General features: G+C 30.4%; 1 protein-coding gene across 3 annotated transcripts in view; it reads left to right on the top strand.

Annotated features, from left to right (window-relative positions):
- The first annotated feature begins 2713 nt into the window (after nt 1-2713).
- Nucleotides 2714-25776, top strand: part of LOC127717571 (uncharacterized) — a 59632-nt gene continuing 36569 nt past the window's right edge. The window contains exons 1-2 of one of the 3 annotated variants that reach the window (XM_052223260.1): nt 2714-3110; nt 19448-19508. In XM_052223260.1, the coding sequence (XP_052079220.1) occupies nt 3052-3110; nt 19448-19508 (120 nt within the window). In that variant the 5' untranslated portion in view covers nt 2714-3051. Of the gene's footprint in view, nt 3111-14821; nt 14881-17512; nt 17586-19447; nt 19509-25776 lie in introns of those variants that run through there. The other 2 variants (XM_052223261.1, XM_052223263.1) reach the window with 2 other exon arrangements.

Here is a 25776-nt window from a genome sequence, read left to right as displayed (position 1 = left end):
CCTTCTTCTTTCGGTTTTCCATACTTTAAATTTATATATTTTGGTAGGTTCCAATTTTCGTGGATTAAGAACAAATACGTGGTTTCCCTATACCCAGGAAATAAAAATTTGTACTCCTTGAATAATAATGAATCTACAGTAAAATAAAATTATCTGAGTTATCTCCCATTATAAGGCAATTTAAAACAAAAAAAAATTGAACCTATCTAGATTCAATTTCGTGCAATTCAAAAGAATAACTTCTTACAGAAAAGTTATTTGGTATTAAATGTATAACGAAATTATGATAAATCAATGTGCTTTTTATAAAAATAGCCTTTTATATCTATTGCAGAAAAATAACCATATTATGAAACTGTAACAAGGTTTATGGCTTTATAATGGTACCCACTTTGGTGTGACAGTAAGTAAGTATGTTTAGAAGAAAAAAATCATTTTTTTTTCGTTTTTCTAATTAAATCTACAGAATTGAAATTTAAAACAAGGAAGCATTTTTTTGTTATATAAAAATATATGTACAAACAGGAACATATATATTGACGGGACTTGACACTACCTGATTGTAGTCGATTTTATCGTCGTGCCATAGTTAATAAAGATACGATACAGAAACGGACATGTGTTAAAAACGGACTCGCTATTATCCTAATAATTTCTGATATTATCAATTAAATGTCATTCAAACTAGTTTTATAGTGATGCTAGTGTATCAAACTTGTATTCTGTCACTTCAAATTTGTTAAAATCGCAAGCATTTCATCACAGAATTGTGCAGAATGCAAACCAGGTAATAAAAAAATGGCGGCCATTGCCGCGATGATTTACAAATTCCCAAACTATTATAAAACACTTCACATCAAATAAATCAAACTTATTTTGGTAATTTTATATGACAAAATATATCTACTAAATGATAAAACTTGTATTTATTTACAATTAGAGTTATGTGGTTTATTTGTTGAGCAGTTCTGATAGTTTTTCAGTCAGACGCTACCAAAATCCGTAAATCTTGGGAAGTCTCGGGGAGTCCGAGATTTTATCAATTTTATATTGAAAAGCGTATCAGATTCATTTCCCGTTAGATATACTGTTCCCAGGTACAAACTACTTGAAAAATGTGCCTTTTTTGTTTTCTGTTTTGTAACATGATATATCCCAATGTTATCAAAAGAAATTTTGATGTATTACTGAAGAATAAATCACAGAAAAAAATAGTGTTTATTATAAAAGTAAAGGTTCAAAAAGATAACTGTAAGGTTTATAGTGTAAAATTATTTAAAAACTAAACCAATTAGTTTTTAAAAATTAGAATGTTGGACTTTAAACAGTAAATATAAATAAGAAGATGTGGTATGATTGCCAATGAGACAACTATCCAAGATTGAAGAGAGTCGAAAAAGAGAGTCGAAAAAAAAAGAGGATTAATGTTAATGTCACACACACTAACTGTGACCTGTGACCCAGGTACACTTTTCAAGGAAATATATTATTCTGACACCTTATTGAACTATAAGTTGGCACACTGTGTAAAGAAATATTTTATTGGAAGTATGTGGACTGGTCTATACATTCCTCCTTGAATCTGAAGTTTTTGATACATTAGTTAACTGATAAAAATCCAGTAACCATGTAGAAATATAAAAATAAGAAGATGTGGTATGATTGCTAATGAGACAACTCTCCACAAGAGACCAAATGACACAGAAATTAAACACTTTAGGTCACTGTATGGCCTTCAACAATGCGCAAAGCCCATACCGCATAGTCAGCTATAAAAGGCCCCCAAAATGACAAATGTAAAACAATTCAAACAGAAAACTAATGGCCTTATTTATGTACAAAATAATGAATGAAAAAACAAATATGTTACATAGCAACAAACGACAACCACTGAATTACAAGACTAGTAGTCAAGTAGATGACAAAAAAATTGTATAGGGAATTGACTCTGTATCCTGCTCATTTGAATTGTGCCTTAAAGGGAATTTAGGTCAAAACAGTTTGATATTTTTCTATAAGTAGAAATCTGATTAAGCTACCAAAATTTTATTTTAATGTAATATCTTAAAAATTACATAGGAAAAAGGTAAAAATGATGAAGAATTGATATTTTTAAAATCATTGAAAAATCTCAAAAATGAACAATAAAAGGAGCAAATTATGACTTTTTATTTTACAAAAAATAGTTTTTTTCCTTCAAATGATGTATATGATGAGGATGCAATGAAATAATTGTTTACTGACTTTTTTTCTGCCAAAAAAAATAAACATGCTATGGACTTAATTTAAAATATTCAAATTAACTACAAATGTATATAACATTTAGGTGATTTTAATATACTTGTAAAGTGTCCAGCTTTGATTTATATTTTTCTTTAGCATTTCACAGCTTTTAATACATTAAATATTGACATTTAAGGGGAAATAACTCTATAACCACTTTACTTTTCTCTTTAATCTTAAATTGCTAGCTAAGCTGAAATAGTATCAAGTAGTTCATTATTTTTGAAAGCAAGATCATCACATTAACAAGTCCACTTTTGTTTTATTATGTTCTTTGTTTAAATTCCGATCAAGTGAATTAACTTTCATTCAAATATGTGTAGTGTTATAATAAGGTATTTTACCCTTCATCGGTCTTATTGTGCTGTCGGCAAACTTTTATCAATAGTCATTTAATTCAGGATCATGTGAAAAATTAGCTCAATATCAGATCACCATTAGAATTACGGACTTACTGACTTACAAATTAATCATTTTGGAATGAGGATTTTTATTTACTGAAGTTAGGATTTATGATTGAAAATTGTTTACTTTAATATGCTTTACAAGAATTTCTGTCAAATAAATAGTGATAAATAATTTCAAGGATAAAAATTCTATTAAGTCAAATGAATAGACAAAGGTGAATTGAATAGACAACGGCAAATCTCATGTTTTTAATTTTGCCTTTAAGATTTGTTTTTTTTCTCAACACTTGTGTGCTTATACGAGATGGAGATAATAAGAATTTTTATTTCAAATTAGGATTCAGGAAATAAAAAGGTTAGAATGAATTTAGAAGAAGTTGAAAACGGACGTGATGAAGTGGAAGACATTGAAACAGAAAGGTAATTTTATAAGATGAATTAACATGGTAGAGGCTATCAAGATTCAAAATTAGACGTCCACATTTCACAATTTGAAGTAAAATTATCAAAATAAGAAGATGTGGTATGATTGCCAATGATACAACTATCCAACAGAGACCAAATGATGTAGGTTAGCAAATATGGGTTTATACGGCATACTACATCTACCTTTAAACAATCTGATTGAAACACAGATCCTACCTCCATGCTCCTGTAAGAACTGACTGAGCTTAGTGTTACTTTCAGTTAAGCCCTATCTAGTGACTGACCACGATTTGTTTTCACAATTTTTATTCCCCAGGGGCATTATGTTTTTGGGTTTGTGCGTCTGTTCGTTAGTCTGTACGTCTGTTCGTCTGTCCGTCCGGCTGTCCCTGACTTCAGGTTAAAGTTTTTGGTCAAGGTTGTTTTTAATGAAGTTGAAGTCCAATCAACTTGAAACTTAGTACACATTTTCCTTATGATATGATCTTTCTAATTTTAATGCCAGATTAGAGTTTTGACCCCAATTTCACAGTCCACTGAACATAGAAAATGATAGTGCAAGTGGGCAGGTTAAAGTTTTTGGTCAAGGTAGTTTTTGATGAAGTTGAAGTCCAATCAACTTGAAACTAAGTACACATTTTCCCTATGATATGATTCTTCTAATTTTAATGCCAAATTAGAGTTTTGACCCCAATTTCACGGTCCACTGAACATAGAAAATGATAGTGCGTGTGGTGCATCTATGTACTATGGACGCATTCTTGTTTTTACTTTTTTAATGGCATCCATGTATTCATATAACAGAAGATTGAGTTTGACATATTTGAGACTATTTGTATTTGGATAATATTCTCCTCTTGTAGTTGCCTAAATATTTTTTTCCTGGAAATCAGTTTGTATACAGTATACTGAATATTCACAGTCCATTGACTTTGAGTTCTCCCAATGCTGTTTTATCATAAGGATACTAGAATAATATAATGATAAAGGAGTATGGCCACGAAGGTTTAAAATTGGCCCCAAAAATCAAACTTTGTTAAAACCAAATGTAAAAACCTTTATTTACGATCTTAAATTTGCAAATTTAGATAAACTAAATATTATTTTTGTCTGTGTTTATATTTAACATCTTAAAAAGTATGATATTTTACCAGTTTTTATCCAAATTGCCTGTTGTCATGCACTTGTAATGTCTTTTTCTTTCTGAAAAACATCCACACTCTTGGACCAAAATTATATGGTTATAAAAAGATGTTTATGGGTCAGATACACATCCTAACAAAAAATTGTGGTGGTCCTTGCATGTGGTCAATTTCATTTGAAGCAAAAACTATTCAAATTAAGGATAAAATTAGTCAAAATTATTATTTCCTTTATTTGAGTGTACATCATTATGTGTCAGAGCTTGCTTTTTTTTTGTCAGATAATTTTACATATTTTGTCATCCAAGTTTTATTTTTATTACTAAATAAAATTTCAATGAATTTTAGGGCAAATATAGACCCTTTGTGAACCTATCCTTTTAGGCCTAGTTGGATGAAGTGGTTACAATCATGGAATCAACTCCTCTTACAGTTTTCAACCCAAATCCCTAAATTCAAACAAATGATTGCACATATATTGATGTTTTGCACCTGCTATTATGGAATTGATTGAGGATTTCCCCCCCCCCCCCCCATTTTTCTAGATTTGGGAACTAAGTATTTTTTCAGCAAAGTTAACAAAAGACAGTATCTAGTTGTAGGTGTAATGATCTTCCTCAGTTTTTAACTCAGAACCTTGAGACTTTACAGATAGATTGCACAGATATGAAAGTTGTGCACCTGACTAGTTTTGAAAGAAAGTAAATACACTGGTGTCAAATGAAAATTATTCCATTCCTGTTAATGTAACTACATGTATAATATTACATGTATAGAAATATAGGATTATCAGAAGTATTTTTAAGGAAATAAGATATGTGGGCCATATAGTACACAATATCAGAAATCTTTACTGTTCAATTTCTGCTCTAAGAATGCTTGAGATTTGCTTTATGAGTTATAAACACTGTACTTGTCAATGAATGTCAGATTTAAAGAAATATGATTTTAGCCTTGCTTATTTTGATAAATCTGTTCCAATTCAAGTTTCAATATTATTTTTAATCATAAAAATAACATATAAAATTCTTTTTGATAGCACACAAATGAAATTGTTTCTTTTCGTGACATAAACATTTCACTGTACATTTGTACGTCAGAAGCAATTTAAATAGTTTGAATAGGAATATATCAAACTGTGATAAACAAATTTTATTGATCACAGATTTTGGTTTTCTATAATGAAAAATGATAAAAGGGTTAAGTCCTTACAAGTGAGAAACACATTTGTAAACATTTTTTTGATGTCTTGATATTAAAAGTTATAATAGGAACTAATAAAACAGGAGTATAATCAATGTATATATAGTATATAATAATATGAGCTGAAACTGTAATGTTATCAAATTTGTTTCTTTAAAATGAATTGAAATTTTAAAATCAAATTGGAAATTGAAACGCCTTGTGTTTTTGATGTCAGCTATTACATTGGTATTATTGAGTAAATTGCCTTTTTGTCCCCTTCCGGCAAAGTAAAAGGGGACATTAGGTTTGCACTAAGCCTGCCTGTCTGTCCGTCAGTCCAGTAAATCAGTTTTCAACACTTTTTTTCTTCCTGCTTGAAGATATTTATTTGATATTTGGTATATAGTTTAACCATGACTAGTTACAGATCAAGTTGAATTTTGTTTAGATGTATGATTTTTTTGCAGAGTAATTATATATGTTCTCTGATTGAAGACTTAGGAAATTCACGAAAATAACCAGTTTCCCACACTTTTTTTATGTTATATCTTAAAGATATTGGGGGGATTTGGATATAGTTTAACCATGACAAGTTACAGATCAAGTTGAATTTTGTTTAGTTCGTATGATTTTTTTGCAGAGTAATATGTATATGTCCTCTGAAGATTTAATCCCCAAGGGAGACTGGGGAATAGAAATATGGTCACTACAGGTCTTCCAACCGGCAGTAAAACCCTTGCCAAAGTTGGGCGTCCATTTTGCTGTGCCGGATGTATCAAGTACGCAGCCACCTCCGGTCAGAATAGGGACGTTATATCCAATGCCTTGTGTAGAGAGAGTGTCACGCTCTCTGCACGTTAAGAACCCTTGCAACAACTCTTTGAGGGGTCTGTAGGTGGCCTGTTGCAAGGTTAAATTTCTGTCCCTATCCAATATACCCTCATTTTCCCGACCTGCAACCCAGTTGACCTCTATTACCGGACCTACCTTTTGTTGTATTTATTGTTAATTTGTTGTCGTCCTGAACATGCATGAAATATTTGTCACTGGATGTTAAGCAACCATCAATCAATTAATCAATCAATGTGAAGACTTAGAAAATTCATGATAATAATTAGTTTCCCACACTTTTTTAGCTCACCGTTTTGAAGGAACGGTGAGCTTTTGCCATCACTTGGCATCTGTCGTCGTCCATCTGGTGTAAACTATTTCAAACATTTCCTCAATAATTACTGAACCAATTCCAACCAAACTTAAGCTGAATGATGCTTAGGGTATCTAGAATAAAGTTTGTGTTTTATTTACTGTTTCGTCAAATAGCATGGCCGTCATGACTAAAAATAGAACATAGGGGTAAAATGCAGTTTTTGGCTTATATCTCAAAAACCAAAGCATTTAGAACAAATCTGACGGAGTTAAAGTGTTCATTAGGTGAAGTTCTATGAGCCCTGAGATTTTCAGGAATCTGATAACCCGTTGTTGGGTTGCTGCCACTAAATTGGTAATTTTAAGGAAATTTTGCAGTTTTTGGTTATTATCTTGAATATTATTAATGATAAAGATAAACTGTGAACAGCAAAAATGTTCAGCAAGGTAAGATCTACAAATAAGTTCATATGATCAAAATTGTCAATTGACCCCTTAAGGAGTTATTGCCCTTTAAGGACGATTTTACACAATTTGTTTATCATGATTTCTTACTTTAAAAAATCTTCTTCTCTGAAACTACTGAACTAATTCCAACCAAACTTAAGCTAAATGATTCTAAGGGTATCTAAAATAAAGTTTGTGTTTTATTTTATGTTTTGTAGAAAAACATGGCCACCATGGCTAAAAATAGAACGTAGGGGTAAAATGCAATTTTTGTCTTATATCTCAAAAACCAAAGCATTTAGAGCTAATCTGATGAAATGTAAGAATGTTTATTAGGCCAAGCTCTGTCAGCCCTGAAATTTTCAGATGAATCTAACAACCCATTGTTGGATTGCTGCCATATAATTGGTAACTTTAAGGAAATTTTTCAGATTTTGGTTATCTTGAATATTATTAATGATAAAGATAAACTGTAAAACAGCAAAAATGTTCAGCAAAGTAAGATCTACAGACAAGTTTTGTATGACCAAAATTGTCAATTGTCCCCTTAAAAGTTCTTACCCTTTAAAATCAATTTTTTCACAATTTGCTCATTTAGTTTGCTTAAAAAATCTTAAATTCTCCTTTGAAATTGCTGAATCAATTTCAGCCAAACTTGGGCTTAATGAGTTTCAGAGTATCTAGTATAAATTTTGTATTTATTTTCTTGTACGTCAAGAAACATAGCCACTATGGCTAAAATGAAACATAGGGGTAAAATGCATTTCTTTGATTTTGAAGAAAATATGACAGATACAAAGAACATTTCAATGGAAGTTTTAAGCCATTCATTAATATATATTGAAAAGCAAAAATAATCATTGATGAAAGATTTAAGCAAAAAATTACAGGTGAGCGATTCAGGCTCTTGAGAGCCTCTTTTTTGTTATATCTTGAAGATATTGATGTAATATTTGTTATATAGTTTAACCATGACAAGTTGCAAATCAAGTTTGAATTTGTTCCATTCGGATGATTTTTTTGCAGATTTTTGGCCCCTCCAGAAAATTCTCTGTTATAATATTTGCATAATAAACCTTTTAAAACCATAGAAATCACACTGTCTGATGATCTGTCTATAAAACTTGTTGATACAACTCCTTTAGAGAAACTTTATTTACAAGAAAAACTTTTCATATATTTTAGTATAAACAGATTTAGTGTTCAATATTTGCACCAGGAGATATTTGGTCTTTTTTTATTAAAGAAAATATTACAAATTACTGATTAAGTTAGCATTTTGTTCCAGGCCATAAAAGATAATATGTTTGTTTGCCCTAACCCTACCTACCCAGAAAATATCTGCCTACTCAAAATCTTTTATTGTCCTGATGTGAAAAAGTTTTTTTTTAATCAGATAGGCATGATATAATAAACAATTGACACTTCAGTTTCTCTTTGCCAAAAAAAAAAAAAAGAAAATGCCTGCCCACCTACCCACTGTCTCTACCTTCGAGTAGGGTTTGGGCAAACCAAAATATTTTTAAGTGTGGCCCCAGTACAATTCATTTTTAACTTGTAATGGACTTATATGTGTATTGCCATGCAATACTGTCAGAATGCTGGTTCTATAACCTCATTGTTATTGTATGTTCTGTACTGTACCTTTATTGGAATTATTTCATAGATTCAAATTGGAAAAGGAACAATTGAGTTTCTTAAAAAAGAAAATAGGATATTCCGTCACATGTTCATGTGTCAGAACTACTAAGGAATATTATCTCTAAATGATTTTTGTCCTTTAGGGAATTTTGGATTGCATACAGCAACATTATAAACTGCACTTAAAAACAAGATATAGTGCAATGCCAAGAACTTAACGAATACCTAGTTGTCTCGTTGGCAATCATACTGCATCTCCTTATTTTTATATTAAATTTCAATGTAGAAAAAACAACTGTTTTAGTCTTCTCTCAAACTCTGAATAAACAAATTGATGTTCATCCCAACAATACCAGCAGCAATGATTTAACAACAGACTGAATAGTAAAATTTTAATTCTTATCACTAAGTCTATTAAGCAATAGAAAAGATCACGATTTGAGGGACAATTGTAAACTTGTTAGCTTTATAAATAGTATTATGAATAAAAGCTGGGTGTGATAATTACTACTTTTATCAGTTGAGGTAATTTAAATTGAAATATATAAAAAAAAATTGGATACCCAATTTTATTGATCACAGAATTTGATAGTGTTTAAAAATAAAAGGGTTAAGGTATTACAAATACAAGATAATATGTGGATTCTTTGTGATATCATGAATTAAATGTTATAAAAGGAAATAATACTACTTGAACATAACTAAGTTAAAATTTGAACTTTCAATAAAATAAAATTGTGAGTAATTAAATGGAAACTTTGGCCCTGAAGTGTCATGTTAAACACTTTCTGACAATTTACTTGCTGTGCAAATGGATGTGTATATACTATCATCTGATCAAGTAAAGAAGTGTGTAGGACACAGAAATTTTCCAAATTCTTTAAAGTTGACTTGTACTTCACTTACAAGGATAGTAGAAATGGGAACATTCACAATCTTCTATTAAACATTTGGACCACCTAATGTCACTCTTTAGGTCTTCAAGACAATTTCAACCAGCATAATTATTTTCTGAACAACCACTAGATGATTTTTATGCCCCAGCGGCGTGGGGGCATTAAGTGTTACCCTAGTCTGTCCGTCCATTGAGTTATGTCCCTTTATTAGGTTATATGCAAGCGGCGGCATGATTGGTGTCCCATGGACACATTTTCCATTTATTTATGTTATTCTCTGGTATTTTGCTAAATATGACCATTTTAAACAATTCAACAATTTATTGTTAACACTTATTGGCTTTTGCTTGCTAAACATCCAGTGGCAAATATTTCATGCATATTCATATTTGTTAAATAGAATTGGTTGCTCTAGTTATCATATGGTTAAGAATGGAAGCGATATAGATATTATAGTAATGCTACTAAATAAAATTAACATTGTTTGATGTTGACTACCTACCCACCTAAAAAGCACCCTACCCGAAAATTTTATGACATAAATTGTTTCAAATTTATTTTTTTTGAAGTTTTCTTCGTGCTCTAACATCATTTTCTTGTTTAAAACATGTAACTTATGTTGTTGGCAAAAGAAAATAAAATCCCTACCTACCTACCCAATCCTACAAGGCATGGGTAGGCAACATCAAACTAAGAATTTGTTAAGGATGGCCTGAGTGAAATTATCAATATATAATGTAAATTAATTGATATTATTGGTAATACTAATAAACACAAAAAATCTTGCCTTTAATATTCGATAATATTAGATCAAGGATTTAAAATGAATAACAATATTATGCTATGAAAAATGTCTTATAGTCATTCTTGAACAAAAAGGTTAAATTCCTTGGACTTTTATTAACTTGGTAATAATCTATTGATTTGAATATACTATCATGTTTATCAGATTTGAATCTTCAGGTGATAAAAGATAAAAAGTAAAATTAATATTAGGCTAGTTTATACAACACTTTATATTCAGCAGTTATGTTCACCAAAGTTAGAAGTTGAAATATAAGTTATAAATAAATATAGCCTTGATTAATACCCTCTTCTTAACAAAGTGGTGGGTGTAAAATGATTGTTAATTGTCACTGTTTGTTTTATCTGGTAATGATCTCTTTTTATCCACAACTCTTCTAGACCACTGACATGATTTTAACAAAACTTTTACATAAATTCTAGAACATGTTATCTCATGAACTTCAACCCTGTAACTATTTATTGACAATAAAAATAAATTTAATTTGAAACATTTTTTTTTGTGTGAGTGAAGTCTGGGTTTTTGGAGGGGAGATGTGGTGTAAAATAAAATAAAAACCTAGTTCAGTTAGTGGTAAGATTGGCAATGTTTCAAAATTACTACCAAACAGCTGAGTCTGTGGTGGGGATTTATTAGGCTTTAGCAGCTGTAAAAAAGATTTTGTCAATAGCTACTTAAAACCCTTTTCATTCCACCATTGGAATCACATTGAGGAGGGGAAAACACTGTTAGTCTGTGTTTCTTTCATTCTCATTGTTACCATAAAGAGCCAGTCTTAATTAAAAGGATTTGATTGTCAAAACTTGAGTCAAAGGTCAAAGGACAAGGTCATAGTATTTACAAGGCACAATAAAGCTACAGTTTTGTATCTAATCTTCATCAAATTGTTTTCTTAAGAGACTTGTATCATTCCAAAATCAATGATTGATTATTCTTTGCTTAACGTCCAGTGACAAGTATTTCATGCATATTCAAGACATAAACATCAAGTGGAAGGTCAAAAGTCAGGGCATGCTCCAGTATTTCCTCATATAGGTGACCCTTCATACAATTTGATTTGAAGTTCATTTAACATATAAATAGCAAGAACTTAATTTACAGTGACTTATATGAATGAAGGACATTCTCTGGTGTTGTCAGTACTCAATAAAGTAATTCATTTATGTTGATCAGATGGAAATCAATGGCAATAACTTTTAAATGGCCAGGGACTATTAGCCATAGGACTGGAAACTTATGTTTATTGGTAAATTAAATGGATTTTTATTATATGTACTTAATTCGAAAACATGGTGGAGAAATATAAAGTTAATTTTATGTTCTTAGTATAATTAGGGAAAGGGTGACCATTTAAGACTTGTAGCCATAAAATGGAAGTTAAATTGATTTATGATTTTTAAGTATAATTTTGAAACTTAACTTTTATTTTGAAGGAATTTGTATCTGCACTTTTACTGTGAGCAAGCACTTCTTTTTGCGACATTGTTGTAAAGTCATATAAAACAATAAAATACAAGCTCAACTGAGCTCTTGTATGATTACAAATGGATATAAAGCATATATATGACTAACTTTTGAAAAATAACAAATGTAACTAAACAACATATTGAAGTGACCTCACTCTGTTTAAAACTGTACTCAAAGAGGCATCCCAGTTGATCAACCTCACTGTTGATAAAACATTTATTTTTTTTTAAGTTTAATTTAGGATTAATTATTTATTGTGTCAAATTTTACCAATAAGATATATATCAGATAGAAATGTAAACCAAATTATGTCATAGAAGATAAAATTTCTATGCTGTGCATGGTGGTGCCTGATAAAATTTGCTCAAGATACATGGAAAAACTTTCATTAGCTTGGCTTGGGCTAAGTATAATTACTTTTAACTTGAGACATGCTTCACAAGTCTCCCTCTGTTTTTCGGTCAGCTGGACATAGATAGGCAGCCAAAATATTTCAATTACTATGTACGCTGTAATTGAAGTCTTGATGACTTTTATCTTTTACTACTATCAAATTTTCTTAATCTGTCCTTTATTCATTTTACAGGTAAACTCCAGCTGCTGGCCATAATTGAATTTTTAATGATTTTAAGATTGATCAAATGGACAATTTATCTTGTAAAATGACCAGTTATTTCTTTGTAGGTGTAAACTAGTCTTTCTTATTTGATTGACAAATACCATAGGGGTCAGGTAAGCTAATTAAATATATTTCAAAGGTCGTTCTAAAGAGTAGTTGTATGATATCCTTTAAGAATTCAAAATTAAAAACATTTTGGACCACCTCAGCCACACTGAACTTATAGGTACCAGGAGCCCAGGCTACTGATTTACAGTGATTCCATGGAAATTAAGGTATAAGATAAAAAATCAACAAAATGATTTGTTGATTTTTTTTTATTTCTTTCTACTTTATCATGCAGTAAAAAATGATTATTTGGAGAATTTTAGAACTTTCATTTTGATAAATAAGTGTCCATTATAGACGTCTCTTGCTATTAGTCCAATTTTTGAGGAAAGTTTTTTTCCAATTTTACATGGGACATTTCTTATTGATATTTGTGACTATTGGTAAATGGATACGTCATCGATGTACTTCAATTTTTTTTAAAAATATTTTAAAAGATTACATGTTATTTATTCTAACACTCTTTTAAAATTTGTTACAAGGAAAAATTATTCTATCACATGTCTCCTGTTTCCAATACACAGGACGAGTTTAAAGGTTGATGCCCTAGCGATGATATATATTTATATTATGATAATCTTTTATTTAAATAATTTGTTCTTAAACCATTTAGGTAAGAATTCTTTCCATGTGATTAGATTCTCTTTGTAAACTTCTGTAATTAGAAAGGTCTTTTATCTTCATCATATTACATTGGTTTCAATATCTATTTGTTGGTATTGTTACTTAGAATCCGTTTTTTTAAATTGGATTAAACTTCAAATTTGAATTGTGGATATATATTTCTAATTTAAAGTTATCTTAAATTTTAAAATATTTAGTTAAAGATGTTTATTTTTGAGTTTGAAGTTAAAAAGTTTTTGACCTGTTGATTCTTATTTGTTGAAGACTTCAAAGGATTTTTTTGAATTTTAAATGTTTGTGTCCACAAAAACTGGAATGTGGGTGGCTGTAAGACGTTATACAAATTAAAAAAAAAAAAAATTAAATATTCAGACATTTGATAGCCTTTAAAAATATTTTATGTAGAGGATACAAAGTTTGAATTAAAAACTATTAGTTTTTGAATTTTATAACAAATACTATCATGTAAATTTTAGCGGTAAAAATGCAGAATTTGAAAAAAAGTATTTTCAATTAAAAATAAATCCCACACAGCTTCTGCATTTTCCATAATCAAATAGTATTACAAGTACCGTAGTATGACAGTATGCAACAAAAAAATATTTAGCACACTACATAAGTTTGCCTTATTTGAAAATCTACTCGATCAGGTTCGCATGTGAGTAAACAAGAGTTATGGCCCTTGCTTCTCTTAAAAATGTAATTTTGTTGGAAGTGGGTTAATTGTCATGTTTATAGTGTTTTTATGATGGATGATAAGATCACCCTCTTCTTTGGCCAATGTATCAATCCAAGCCTCACTATATTTTTCCATTTGAGTTGATGAAGTTTGCTCCATTTCAACAGTGTTAAGGAGTTGTTTTAATGGAAAATATTCTACCAGGTGTGAGAACATGTGAAATAATAAATTTGATTTACACACTCAACATTCTATCAATGATTCTGAACTAACATTTTGAATATTTTTAGTCAGAAGTATAGGACAGAAAAAAATCAGTATTTCAAAAATATAAAAAAAATTGATTTTATTGAAAAAAATATCTGAACCCAGATTTTGTTGAATTATTTTAGGCTGCAGTACATGATGCAGGTCTGATTACTTCATCTGTTTCATACATAAAGTGTATAATTATTTAGAAAAACAATTGATTTCACATTATTTTAAATAATTCATCATGTTAAATTAAAAGTAACCCCCGGTACTACCTGGAATAAAAGGGTTTTCCCTTATTATAAGGATTTACTTGGCCTATGTGGGTCTAAATGCACAATACCTATCTTTCTTATGCATCCCTGAATAAATTATTACAACTACATGTCAAAAAAGTTTCATTCTCCAATGTCTGACAGACTGAATAACAAATATTATTTTTAGCCTAATTGAAGAAAGATGAGCACTTTGACCTTTTCAAAGTACCTTTATTTTATTGTTTGGGTGATTCAGGTCCAAATCATAAATTCTAAAGATGTTTACAACTTGAACTGTGAATGAAAACAGGTTAAGTTGATTAAAGTACCCATCGAAATTTAACCCCAACTTAGATCAAAGTGATTTTCACCTGTGTACAGGTATTTTGTAAAGATTGATCCTAGATTGTCTTGTGAAAATTGAAAAATTAGTGTTTTGGGAATACCATTCAATGTCAGAAAGTTCTGAAGGATCTTATATAATGTTTAAGAAAAGGTAAGGGATGATTTTAGTACAAAATTGTATTGTTTTTTAATAAATTGAATTATTATATACGATGTCATTTATTTGATTTCATTCTGAAACATAAGAATTATATTCCTATATATGTATACACTTTAAAGTTAAATGTAAGATTTTTTATCTGTAAACAAAGTTCTGTTGTATGGTTTAGAAAGTCTGAAGGATAAATTAAATTAAATTAACTTGTCCGTTAATTAAGTTTTGTGATTTTTTCAATGATTTATAGTCAACTTTTAATATTGAATGTCTAATGCACTTACATGCATGTACCATATGACATCTATATATATGTTTGAAACTTGGTACCTATATATGTATACACTTTCAAGTTAAATGTAAGATTTTTTTTCTGTAAAAAAAAATTTTGTTGCATGTTTTAGAAAGTCTGAAGGGTAAATTAAATTATGAAATCCATAAATTACGGTTTGTGAATTCTTCAATGATTTATAGTGAACTTTTGATATTGAAAGTCTAATGCACTTACATACTTGTAGCATATGACATATTTATTTGTTATTTTATATGTAAATATCAATAGATAAGCCAGTCATGCATTTGTGGAATATAAGTTCATAATTTCCATTTTTAAAATTAGCATGATCAGCATGGTGTTTTTTTTTATTTTGTAATAAAGAATTATATATTAATCACTCAGCACTGGCCGGTGATTGTCATTAGTCTAAATAGTCTAAATTGAAAGTTACATGACAAAAGGAAAATCTTTTCATCTTCCTGAATGCATGAAATATTTGCCACTGGATGTGAAGCAACATTCAATCAGTCCAAAACATTACAATGAAGTTAACACTTGGTTAATAATGGAAAAAAGAAAGATAGATTGACCTTTGACACTAGAGATTAGTCTTCTGTGAGAAATTTGGAAAAAAATTTAAATAGAAATGTACTAAACTTTTTAAATTGGAGCCTTGCTGTACTGAAAAAAAATAAACCAAAGTTTCTTATTTGTTAGGGTTATTTTTACACTCATTTGTGTGAAAATGCACCTAGTTTATTTCTACAGTATACCTAATTTAAACAGTCATATATTTTAAAGTTTTTGTACATGTATGACACAATCGTAACTTGTTGACTTGTTAATAGTTTTATCACTGTTTGTACGGTTGGCAAACTTTCAACTCGTTATTTTTTGTCATTGAACTTGATGATCCCTTCTTATTGGTAATATTGTTTCTGAAAGTTTTCTGGACATTCTTCATACTTTGCATATGGAGTTAAGATCTGGTTTATTGTGGTAAGATACTTATTGGTCTTGTAAAATAGGGAGGTACTGTAGGACTCGGCTTCTGTACTAGCCCAAATGACCTTGCATGGAGTCAAGATCTAGTTTATTGTGGTAAGATATTTATTGGTCTTGTAAAATAGTGAGGTCCTGTAGGGCTGCTTTTGTGCTAGTCCAATAGACCTTCATTAATTCGTTAATAAGTCAAAGAATTCAATAGAAATTAGTAAATTATTTTCATTTGAAACTTCATGACTTTTTAAATTTGTTTGGAATAAAAGACTAAAATCGATTACAGCAAGGGAACTGAGTTATTCTGGTTGCAAGACATCCAATGGTCTAAGAGGGGTTATTGATAAAAATTCTTGTAAGATTACTTGTAAACAAATTTGAAACGAATGTTTTGATGTTGAAAGTTATCGTGTTTTATGCTTATAGGAAGAATAATATCCTAAATATTATTTTCATTTCAGTTTGAAATTACATTTTTATGCTAGGTTTTCTCTACACATTCTCTTTCCCCTTTTACAACATTCTATATAAAATTAGAAGATGTGCTAATGATTGCCAATAAGACAACTTTCCACCAGAGACCAAACAACATTAAACATTTTGAAATACCTTTATACTTGTTTGTACGAGGGATTTCATTGTCCTATAAGTTAAAAAAAAAAACCCCGGAGTATACCTGTGATATTGGAAATCTAATATCATGACAATATGTATTAAAGTTTGACAGTTTATATAACATAAAATTTATGATATGTAAATCAGGACTGCTTATCTGTTCAGTTATTAGAAAGTTAATGTATAAATATATAGGAAAACTGGTTGTTAGGTTTGGTCCGTGGTGTATGCCGCCACCAAAATCTCTCACTGATAAACAACTTTTGTTTGAAGGTTTATTTTTACAGGGGCCTTTGTTGAATTTAAGAATTTTAATTTGCAGAGGATAAATGTTGTTATTGGAAGGCCAAATAAATACATGTGTAATTAAAATTCTCTTGGATTTAAAGATTTTTGATTTGAATGGACAATGATATGTGAGTTTTCACATGCTTAGTTCTCTACTGATTACAGGGAAAATTATTTTGACACAATAAAAATATACAGTTATTCATATGAAATAATGTAAAGGCGTTGGAAAAATTCAATAGAATAATGTGACCTTTTTGCAATACAATTATGGATATGTGAAGAATGGGATGCAATTGACAAATTTAAGGAATGAAAAATATTGTTTAGAGCGACAAACCTGAATATTATGTGAAAAATAGTTGAAATTTGAAAACAGTAATAACAGTACAGTGAAAATGTGAAATGAATTCATTAACTTATATGTGATAGATTGTAACCTTGTAATGCACCTGTAACTTTCTACAACTTAAACATAAATCCGCCTGATAATTTACATTTAGATCGAAATGTTTAGAAGGAGGTAAGACATAAATTTAGTAAAGTATAATGTTATGGGAGTCTCCAAGTTGGAACTCAACAGTTATGTTTAACAGTCAGGCTTTTATCTTTAAAACTGTCTTCCTTTCCCTTCAAATGAGTTATTCCCCTTGTTGACACTTGGGGATACACTAGGCAACATAGAACATTGAGTTATCTCCCATTTTCAATTAACTTTTACAGTCACCTAGTCACAACTGTGCTTTTAATTATATAATCTGTTTGTGAAATAGATGGGATCTGAAATATTTAAAAAGTGCTATTTTGTAATTTTAAGAAGATCTGAATGAAAGATTTAATTCAGTTCTGGTCATGTTTGTTTGAATGGATTATATTCTTTTTTATTACAAATTATCACAAATTGACAAATATTATAACGTATTAGTTATAAACTTATTTCCATATACCAAGGTAAGAAAAAAAATATTATTGATTGTTGAAATCAGCCCTTTGAACTTGTTATAGTAATTGCGGTTGCATTCTATGGTATCATAGATTTGTGGCAAATCCAAATAATCTGAGGTCTACAGATTAAATTGTACTATCTATATAAATAGACTTATCATGTAGGTATAAAGACTGTAAACTGATAATTGATTAGTACATGGTGTTTAGGAAGTGTGAATAGAGCGTTCATCACCTCACCCATGATATGAAGATAAAACAGTACTCAGCAGATTATTTACATGTACATAGTACCAGTAATATCTTCGTTTTATCAAAATATGAAAAGTGGGTATTGTTGTTGATTCATGTCTGTCATATTTGTTTTTAGTAAATTGATTTGTTATAAATTGGGTCTGTTAGTTTTCTTGTTTGGATTGTTTTACATTTTTCATGTTGGACCATTATAGCCAACTATACTGTATGGGTTTTTCTCATTGTTGAAGGCTGTACAGTGGCCTATAATTTACTTATATCCACTTCATTTAAACTCTGGTGGATAGTTGTCTCATTTAGATCATACCACATCACCTTATTTTTATACTGCACAATACTACACATATATATCATAGATATAGTAGGTCTATTATTTCAAAACATTTCCCAAATTATGGAGAGAGAAAAGCTAAGAACTAAATAAACTTTTTAATTGTGTAGTGGTTTATAAAAATGTCTGAAAAAATTAATCTACATATGCGGAAAAATGTTATATAGTGTACTAAGCTTTTTGGTTGGGTTGTTGTCTCTTTGACACATTCTCTATTCTTATCTTATGGTTTTAGTGTATGATTAGGCCATAAGCTTTCCTTACTCACAGCAAAGTATCTAGAAAATTGTCCCATTCCATTCCCATGCACATCAGAGTCCCACCCTTGAAAAAAACACTTTTTGTAAAGGACCAATTCTGGAATGGTGTTGTTCCCTTTTCTTTCATTCCAATTGGTCCAGACTTCCTTTACACTGGTGCTAATAGACTTTTCAATTTAAGTTACTAGGACAGAAGTTTGAATTTCTTAATTGGTACATTTCCGTAATTCTGCTCACCTGTAATATTATAGTCTAAATGGAAATTAGCATACTGGTTATTATTCTGTATATACTGTTGACTCTTGTTATCTCAAAGTTTCTCAGACTGACAAAATTGATGAAAGAAATCAGCAATCTTAGGAGATATAAGGAGTAAGTATAATGCAAGTCTATCAAAAGGGACAGGACATTTGACTATGAGATAGCAGGAATTTTGAGATAAAAGAGCTTTGAGATAACGAGAGTCAACTAGGTAAAGTATATGGTTGGGATAAATTAATAAAAACAGGTCCATGGCTTTAGTTTGAATTCTAATTTTTAGAGATTCCCCATCAAAATTCTGTTTTTTAGTATTAATTTCTTTTTATTTTGTAGAGTGAAAATGAAGAAAACAGGTTGTTCAGTCAGTGTATATGATGGCAGAAAATGGCCAGTGGTGAGTTATTTTAATAAGTTGTCAAGTCATGAAATGAATCAAGCGATTCTGCAATTTAAAAGGGAGAATAAGAAAGCAAAAAAAAATAATTTAAGAAAAGTTTGTTTGTCAGTATCATCATGCAGATCTAGATTATTATGTATGGTATGACTTTTCTTTGCAAAATATTAAGTTATTAAATTTCCCTTGTCTATTCCATATTTTAAAATTAATATGCCTGTCATTTCATTTCCAAATTTTGTAAAGACTTCTTGAAAATAAAAAGAAATATAAATTATTTAGCCAGTATTTTGTAATGAATTAGTTTAAAAGATGTCTATTGTAAAAAAACTTATCATGGGCTAACTAAATCAAATCACCCTTTGTCATGAAAAGGTTGATATTTTTCATAAAATGGCTGGGCCACGTGCTACTGAATTGTTATAGATTCCTGCAGTTAGTGTTCCAGTTCTACTTCTATTGTTTAGGGGCCAGCTAAAGCCCACCTCTAGATGTGGGATTTCCTCGCTGCATTGAAGACCCATTGGTGGCCTTGGGCTGCTCTTTGGTTGGCTTGTTGTCTCTTTGACACATTCCCTGTTTTCATTCTCTATTCTACTAGACTTATTTCTAAGTTCAAATTTTATATGAATAACCCTCAGCCCTTTTACTGCAATTTTCTTTAAATGACACCTATGCAAGTATGAAGTTGTAAACAACCACAAAATTATCCAAAAAACTTTCCTTTTTGTCGTGAAATTAGTCTTAACAGGTTACCGAATGTAAGTAAACTGAAATTATAGGTCATTTAAATGGATTACCTATTCTCATTAAATTTTCATTTACAAAAGTAAAAATTTCTTGAAAATTTGCCAGTATTTTGATTTATTTTCAATTCATGAGATTTTATACTGCAACATGCTTGGTACAATGAAAATATTCTGTAAAATCTAATCACTATACTCCCTTTGAACAAAAGGTTTCTTTTTGATAAGATTTGAATGATGGTTTCCAACGAATAAGCAGTTTCCTTGGAATAGGCAAAATTTGTCATTTCAGGGCCTTTGATAGATGACTATGCGGTATGGGTTTTGCTCATTGTTGAAGACCGTACTGTGACCTATGATTGTTAACTTCCGTGTCATTTGGACACTGGTGGATAGTTGTTTCATTGGCAATTATGTCACATCTTCTTATTTTTATATAAAAACCTAGGTTTCATTGGAATAAGTGTGGAATTTACATAAAAAAGCACTGGTCTAATCAAAGGTTTGGTTGCAATATTAAAGCGTTGATCTGACTAAAGGTTTTGGTGGATTAAGCACTGATCAGACCAAAGGTTTTGTAGGAATTAAAGCCCTGGTCTGATTATAGGAAAGATTGTGTTGAAAAAAGCATTGGTCTGCCTAAAGGTTTTGTTGTAATAAGGTTTGTTGGAAGTAAAGCTCTGGTCTGACTCGAAGTCTTTATTGGAATAAGCACTGGTCTGACTCAATGTTTTGTTGGAATTAAAGCTCTGCTCTGACTAAAGGTTTGTTGAAATAAGCTCTGGTTTGACTCATAATTTTGTTAGGATTAAAGTGCTGGTCTAACTAAAGTTTTATTGTCCCCTGCATAAAGCCGAAATACTGTGTGTTCGTTCGTGTGTCCGTTCGTCCATCCGTCCGTCCCGTCTTGATAGCACTCTCACGGGTACAATTCTTGCCAGATTTTCATAAAACTTATACTATAAGTCAATATCAGCAATATCTCAAACAAGTTCTAACATGGTGGCTGATTGACTTTTTGAAAAAGAGTTATGCCCCTTGGAAATATTAAATTTATGGGAAATGGCCTTGTTAGCGCTCTCTAGTGTACAATTCTTGACTGATTTTTGTCCCTCCCCCCCATAATGCGTTGCAGGGGACATGGAAATACTGGACGGTCTTGTTAGCGCTCTCAGGGGTACAATTCTTGCCAGATTTTTATAAAACTTATACTATAGGTTAATATCAGCAATATCTCAGACATTTTCTATAATGGTGGACGATCGACTTTTTTTAAAAGAGTTATGCCCCTTGGAAATATTAAATTTATGGAAAATGGCCTCGTTAGCGCTCTCACGAGTACAATTCTTGTCAGATTTTTATAAAATTTATACTATAGGTAAATATCAGCAATATCTTGGACATGTTTTATCATGGTGGCCGATTGACTTTTTTTAAAGAGTTATGCCTCTTGGAAATATTAAATTTATGGAAAATTGCCTTGTTAGCACTCTCATGGGTACAATTCTTACAAGATTTTTATAAAACTTATACTATAGGTAAATATCAGCAATATCTCTGACAACTTATATAATGGTGGACGATCAACTTTTTTTAAAAGAGTCTTTATTGGAATAAGCATTGCTTTGAATCAAGTCTTTATTGGAACAAGCTCTGGTCTGAATCAAGTCTTTATTGGAACAAGCTCTTGTCTAACTCAAGTCTTTATTGGAATAAGCTCTGGTCTGACTCGAGTCTTTATTGGAATAAGCTCTGGTCTGACTTAAGTCTTTCTTGGGGTAAGCTCTGGTCTGACTCAAGTATTTATTGGAATAAGCACTGGTCTGACTCAAGGTTTTGTTGGAATTTAAAGAGCTGGTCTTACTAAAGGTATTTTCAGAATAAGCACTGGTCTGAATAAAGAATTGCTAATATAAGAACTGGCCTGAATAAAGAGTTGTTGAAATGAGAACTGGTCTGAATAAAGAGTTGTTGAAATGAGAACTGGTCTGAATAAAGAGTTGTTGAAATGAGAACTGGTCTGAACAAAGAGTTGTTGTAATGAGAACTGGTCTGAATAAAGAGTTGCTGAAATGAAAACTGGTTTGAATAAAGAGTTGTTGAAATAAGAACCGGTCTGAATAAAGAGTTGCTGAAATGAGAACTGGTCTGAATAAAGAGTGGAAATGAGAACGGGTCTGAATAAAGAGTTGTTGAATGAGAACTGGTCTGAATAAAAAGTTGTTCATGAAATGAGAGCTGGTCTGAATAAAAAGTTGTTGAAATGAGAACTGTTTAAATAAAAAGTTGTTGATATGAGAACTGGTGTGAATAAAAATTTGTTGAAATGAGAACTGGTCTGAATAAAAATTTGTTGAAATGAGAACTGGTCTGAATAAAAATTTGTTAAAATGAGAACTGGTCTGAATAAAAATTTGTTGAAATGAGAACTGGTCTGAATAAAAATTTGTTGAAATGAGAACTGATCCAGTGAAGGTTTGGATTCTCTCTCCCCTTGTTACTATGTGAACCAAGTTTTTTGTTACAAGACATCAATCTTTGAATGTTCACAGCATTTACTATACAAGGTGGGCTATTGTAACAGAAAAGTATAAAATTGACATGCATACATGGTAAAGTATCTTAAAAAAAATTTTTTTGGGATCTTGTTCTCTGCAATAAAAAAATTCATGAATGAAACGATCACACTAACAAATTAGAAATGTGGATTAATAAATCACTTCTTATGAATGGAAGTTACCAATCCTTTTTACAATGAAATTCCATGTGATCAGCTTCATTCATAAACTTGACATTACCATACAAAACTCATTTTTGTTCAAGGCACATTAATGTACTTAACATAAAATCTATTATGTACAAACCGCATGGGATTTCGTGTTTTATTTCCGACACTTCCTAATAACAATACCCTGTGTGTAACACTAATCTTCTTGTATAACTTTGTGTAGTTAATTGGCCGCATCATTTTAGAATTGTTAACACCCTAAACAGGTCACCTTGGTTATATAGATAGTTGTATAGTGACACACTTTATAATGGAATAATGATTGTTTGTAAATTAAGGATTTTTTCATTATGTTCATGTAATAAATCAAGAAAATCAAGTTACTTTAAAATACGGAACACATTATGCAAGTTTATTTGATTATATCGAGTCTCTGGAGCAGGACGGACATTTGATAGGCAAGTACATTTATATTTTGTTTTTAAATTTTCAGATTTATCAATAAATTTTGTTTATTATTTTTTTAAGAAGGGAACATTTGCAAGTGCAGCTTTGTTGACATTAGATGGATTTCGATATTATTTTAGATCACTTTTTAAAAGTCATAAACATGTAGCTCTTAAAGTGTTTCTGTTATCCATCCTTCACCTTGGGTTTCAGTCTTTTAGCTTTGAGTGGTCCTGATGAAGGTAAATCTAGAAAAGTGCTTTAGTCAATCATAAAATTTATAAAGTACAATTTTCAATTTGTTATTCACTTTATGTAATTATCTAACTTGTGTGACATTACACCATTATCTACTCTGCATATATGATTTGTCAGTTTCTGCCTTTAAGCAAACCAATTAGTTTATCCTTGCACCATCCTTTGTGATAATTCTCACTTATACATGTAAGTACCATCACTGAAGGCATAAACAGTTTGTTATGCAATAAGTCATTGTCACCATGATAATATTTCATGTTAAAGTACCTTCTTAAGTATTTGTCACTTTCATTTTTTGCTACATATTTCATATACAACAATATGTTATTCAAAGAAATATTGTGAGGTCCTTCCTGGTTGGATTTTCATCAACTTGGAACCAATAGAAACGACATTTTTATAGAAGGGAAATTTTGCAAATGCAGCTTTGTTGTACTTATTATGTAATTATTTGATTTGTCGGTTACTGCCTTTAAGCAAGCCAATTAATTTACTTCTGCACCTTTGTTATAATTCTCACTTGTACATGTAAGAGTTTTGTCTGTAGGCATATTATGCAATATCTAAATGTCACTTTTAATTTTGAAAATATTTCATGTAAAACTATGTTTTTTCAAAAAAATATTGTGACGTCAGCAAGCTAATTAGTGTTCTCTTCCACCTTAGTTATATTTCTCACTTAAATACATTGTTCTGTCATTACAGGTATACACAGTGTTATGTAATAAGTATTTGTCACCTTCAACTTTTGATGATATATCATATAAACCTATGTATTTTCGAAAAAATATTGTGAATCTTTTCTGGTTGGATTTTTACTAACTTAAAATGTTACTAATAGAAACAAAATTGTTGCAGGGTTATTTTTGTGGGTTTGATTAGCTTCCTTATTTTCATAAACACACCAAGGCTAATAATGATGACCTATAGATGTTAACTTCTACATTATTTGGTCTCTTATGGAGAGTTGTCTCATTGGCAATCATACCAGATCGTCTTGTTTTTATACATCAAGTGTTATTTTTTTGTTGTATGTGAAGCTTTTAATTTTTAAATTCTAAAATGTTGACTAGTCTATTTCAATCTCCGTACAAATAATGACTTTCCAATTTCTTGATAGTAAATGGGGTTGTTAAGGAACTTTTACACTTAAATCGATTATTGATTGCTCTTTGTTTAACATCTGATTTCATGCACATTCAGGATGACTTGCACTTAAAAATTTGCTTCCCATGTTCTGCTTTTTTCTTTAAACAAGTTAATTTCTGAAATGATAAAATGGTATTGCCATAAAATATTTGAAAACTATATATACACACAGTAAGAGAAACATAATATAAGCTTTAATATTACAGGGGCCTTAAAATAAGATGACAAACTATTATAGTGTTGCGTAAACAAGGGTATTTAAATAGATTATGTGATGTAAATAACATTAGCTGTTTGGCTAGATTCAGACTTTTGATTGTCATTATTAAGTGGGTGATCTTATCTGGAAATTAAGTGAAGTAAATTTCATGTTGCAAGGTACAGAAGTTCAACCTGAAAATAGCTTTGCTTATCATATCATGAGCTGAAATTTACCTGGTATAAAAGGAGATATGGCCAACATAATGTGGGAGTCTGTTCATCAACCTCCTTGTCAGTTTCAAGATGTCTAGATGTCTAGATGAAAACTCAAAATTAATGTACCCTAAAGTATAAATTTACAATTAAAAAAACTCAACTAAACATATCTCCAGTATTTTTGTGTGCATGCTAATGGTTTTAACTGTCAGACAATTCATTCCTTGCCTTTACTAAGTATACTAACTTTGGTCATTTTAGAAGTTTAACTCTATATAAATTAGCATCATATTCTGCTTAACAAAAATTTGATCATATGGTAAAAATACTGAAAATGTGATTTTTTTTCATAACATATAAAAATAAGAAGTGGTATGATTGCTAATGAGGCAACTCTCCACCTGTGAGAGACCAAATGACATAGAAATTAACAACCATAGGTTATGCATGGCCCTCAAAAATGAGCAAAACCTTTACCGTATTAGTAAGCTATAAAGGCCCCAAACGACTAATGTAAAGCAAT

Source organism: Mytilus californianus, unplaced genomic scaffold, assembly GCF_021869535.1.
Source record: "Mytilus californianus isolate M0D057914Y unplaced genomic scaffold, xbMytCali1.0.p SCAF_10, whole genome shotgun sequence".
Taxonomy (NCBI): Eukaryota; Metazoa; Mollusca; class Bivalvia; order Mytilida; family Mytilidae; genus Mytilus; species Mytilus californianus.
The sequence above is the reverse complement of the archived record's forward strand: the minus strand, read 5'-3'. Positions and strand labels throughout refer to the sequence as shown.